General features: G+C 37.8%; 1 protein-coding gene across 1 annotated transcript in view; it reads right to left on the bottom strand.

Annotated features, from left to right (window-relative positions):
• Positions 1-2,505: 2,505 nt before the first annotated feature.
• LOC118750173 overlaps positions 2,506-3,115 on the bottom strand; it is a 20,965-nt gene continuing 20,355 nt past the window's right edge. Inside the window, exon 2 of the mRNA XM_036484901.1 lies at positions 2,506-2,529. Within this exon, the coding sequence (XP_036340794.1) occupies positions 2,506-2,529 (24 nt within the window). The remainder of the gene's footprint in view (positions 2,530-3,115) is intronic.

Here is a 3,115-nt window from a genome sequence, read left to right as displayed (position 1 = left end):
GTAGTATAATACTTTCTTTGCCCTCCAGAAGCTTGTCAGGATTCCTGCCCAGGCAACTAGCCCCTGCTCCTGAATCCAATAACGCTAATACTACCTGATCTCCTATTTTTGTTTTGGCGAAGAACCTGTTGTCTCCTTTAATCGTAACGATTGTTGAGATTATCTTGCGACATATTCTTTTAATATACTTCTTCTTTGCTCGCATTTTCTCGATCTTTTTATAGTTTCTCATTTTCTTTTTCTGAAGAATTTCCTCACGAAAGATGCGTCTACGCGCCTCCTCATATTCCAGCTTTCTCTGATGCAAGCTTTTTCCTACCTGGTTTGCTGACATTTCTTTCTGCTCCTTTGCCTTATTCTCTACCTCTCGTTTAAGAACTTTCACTGCGTTGGATCCGGGAGCTCCTTTTCCTGGCGCAAGTTCCCGGACAACTCCGCCAGTTTCTGGTTTCCCTGACTAGGCTTAAATACACAAAACGACGAACTACCACCACACGCGAAACAGACCATATCGTGGAATGAACACTTACATTTATTACGGGACTCTACGGGGTTCTTGACATAATAATCTACAGGCATACCGCAAGAGAAACACAACATTAGGTGAAACGGGGACGGACAAAAGGAGTTAATCGAAGACTTCTGGACCTCTGCACTGACATCTGGACTAACGAACGATGACGACTTCTTACTAGCTACCACTGGTGGTTGTGTCTTATTGCACTGTGCCCTACCTATCGCCTCTACGCTTCTATCTAGTGACGCCTCACATTTCATATAATTGAACTCTACTTCACTTATTGGTTTAGGCCTACTCCTATTTTCCTTACTGACTTTTTGGGCTCGTTTACACTCAGATTTGAGTTCAGCTAATGTGCTAATTTTCGAAGCGTAGGTTAAATTTGACAGGTATGGTTTGAGATTGCTTCTAATTATGCTGACAAGCTCCTGTTCGGGGATCCTCTTCCTGAGACGAAAAGTTAAATTATGTACATCGCTATAAAAATCTTCAAAGCATTCTTGGGGCAGTTGTTTCCTCTCCATGATTTCTCTGATAATCTCATAGTCCGACTCGGCAGTCCTAAAGTGGTTCAGCAGTTCGGCCTTCAGCTCGAAGTAACCAAAGTCAGGTTCATCAGCGTGGTCTTCGAGCACCTACCAATACCACTTCAAGGCGCTGCCGGTGACTATGCAGTGGAAGTCGGTGAATAACTGGTGGTAGCTGATGCCATACTGCTCCCTCATCTTTTCTATACGAAAAATGAAGCTTTCCACCGTCATACCTTTGCCAGTACCATCAAATTTTACGTGCCATTTGTCTAAATCGATTTTCCTATTTCTACTTTCATTATGTGTGCGCGGGTGACTGGCATTCTGCTCCTCTGCTCCATTGATCCTTTCACCATTTGTATCGCGTCGGGTTTCTGGTGTGGAAACCATCACCGGTCTATTACCGTTTCCCTGCATCGAGGTCTCTACCTCACCTACTCTATTATTTAAAGTCACAACATTTTCTCGTATGTGGCGGATCTCATTCGTACATTGAGCCATCAGGTCACCTTGTTGTGCCATCATTGCCATTAACCGGCTCAGCTGTTCGACACTGACGGATGTGGAACTTGGTCCACCATCATTCGACTTCGAACCCCCCGGTTCTTGACCGTCTGACTGCATATTCCCCCCTGGCTGCTGCTCCTCCTCAGACATTTGCATCAATTCTTCAATCTTCTGCGAAAAAGTCAAGCTATTATCCGTAGCGTTCAGTGCTACCTCTTGAGTAACCCTAACTAGAGGTGGGCGCGGCGCTTCTTGCGTTGACGTCCCAAAGATACGCGCTGCACAACGGTTAAGATAATCTGTAGGCACAAAGTCAACAGGATATGGCACACCATTATCAATTTGTGTAAATAGGGACCCTACCACTTGATTCTCTAAGCTTCGTGCTACACTTCGAGTAACTCTGCGGTTTGAATTTAGCAGTCCTAAACCACCTGGAATCAGTCGCTCTTCTTCTTCACGTTCTTCCATTCACTCAACTAAACGCACTAACGCACGTCTCATACACAGACCGCTTCACAAAAATAAATTAATTGAAACTTGTGAATCCAAAACTAACTTGTAAGACCAAAAAAAAAAAATCAGAATAAAAAAATACCGAAGAAAAAAAAAATAGAATGAAAAGGCTATAAAATTCAGTAAAAATTCAAGGATTAACAATAGAAATTGAAACGAAGAAATTATTCAAACGACCAAAAAAACGCCCAAACCATCAGAAAGAGCTAAATAAAACTAAATATATTTATATATAGTATAAAAAATAAAAAAAAAAATCAGATTTAAACTTCAAATCAAATTTAAATAAAATTTCCGTAAAAATATTAAATGAAATCGGAAAGCTATTGAATGCTGAAAACCTAGCAAAAATTTAAAAGCTCGGGTAAAATTAAAAAGAGATCGGAATACCGATTAAAAATAAGAAAATATAAAAAGAACCGAAGAAAAACTTCAAAATTTCTTGGGTAGAAAAAACTAAGGAATGAATATAACAAAAATAAAAAAAAAAATTTTAAGAAATTCACCACGAACCCAAGGATTCAAAAATTCACTTAACAAAAATATAAATGAAAGTTCAAGTAAATAATTCAACTAAAATCAAAAATAATAATGATTTAAAACCGGAAAAGCAAACTGTTTCCAAAAGGGCCGAACAATACTCGCCTTCCGAACGAAAAAATATCCAAAAATCCAAAATTCAAACGGGAAATAAAAATTCACGAATCATAAATCTAAGTATCAAGGTATCTAAGAAAGGTTGTTAAAATATGCAATTAAAGCGAAGTCGAAAGAAAAATTCAAAAAAAAAAAAAAAAAATAAAGTTAAAAAAATATTAATTCACCAGATGTAATTAAACTCCAAACTTCACTTATGAGAGTTATATTTAAATATGAATATAGCCAACAAATAATACAAATAAGCATGTACAAAAATTATGTTTTCAAAGTATGTACGTAGGTATATATAATCACATACTAGATATATACGTGTGTATAAAAAAATAATGAAAAAGATATTTCTAATAACCTCAGCAAAAAGTACGGTAAAAATGAAAGAAAA

This window comes from Rhagoletis pomonella, unplaced genomic scaffold (assembly GCF_013731165.1).
Source record: "Rhagoletis pomonella isolate Grant_MI unplaced genomic scaffold, Rhpom_1.0 Rhpom_scaffold_00157, whole genome shotgun sequence".
NCBI lineage: Eukaryota > Metazoa > Arthropoda > Insecta > Diptera > Tephritidae > Rhagoletis > Rhagoletis pomonella.
The sequence above is the reverse complement of the archived record's forward strand: the minus strand, read 5'-3'. Positions and strand labels throughout refer to the sequence as shown.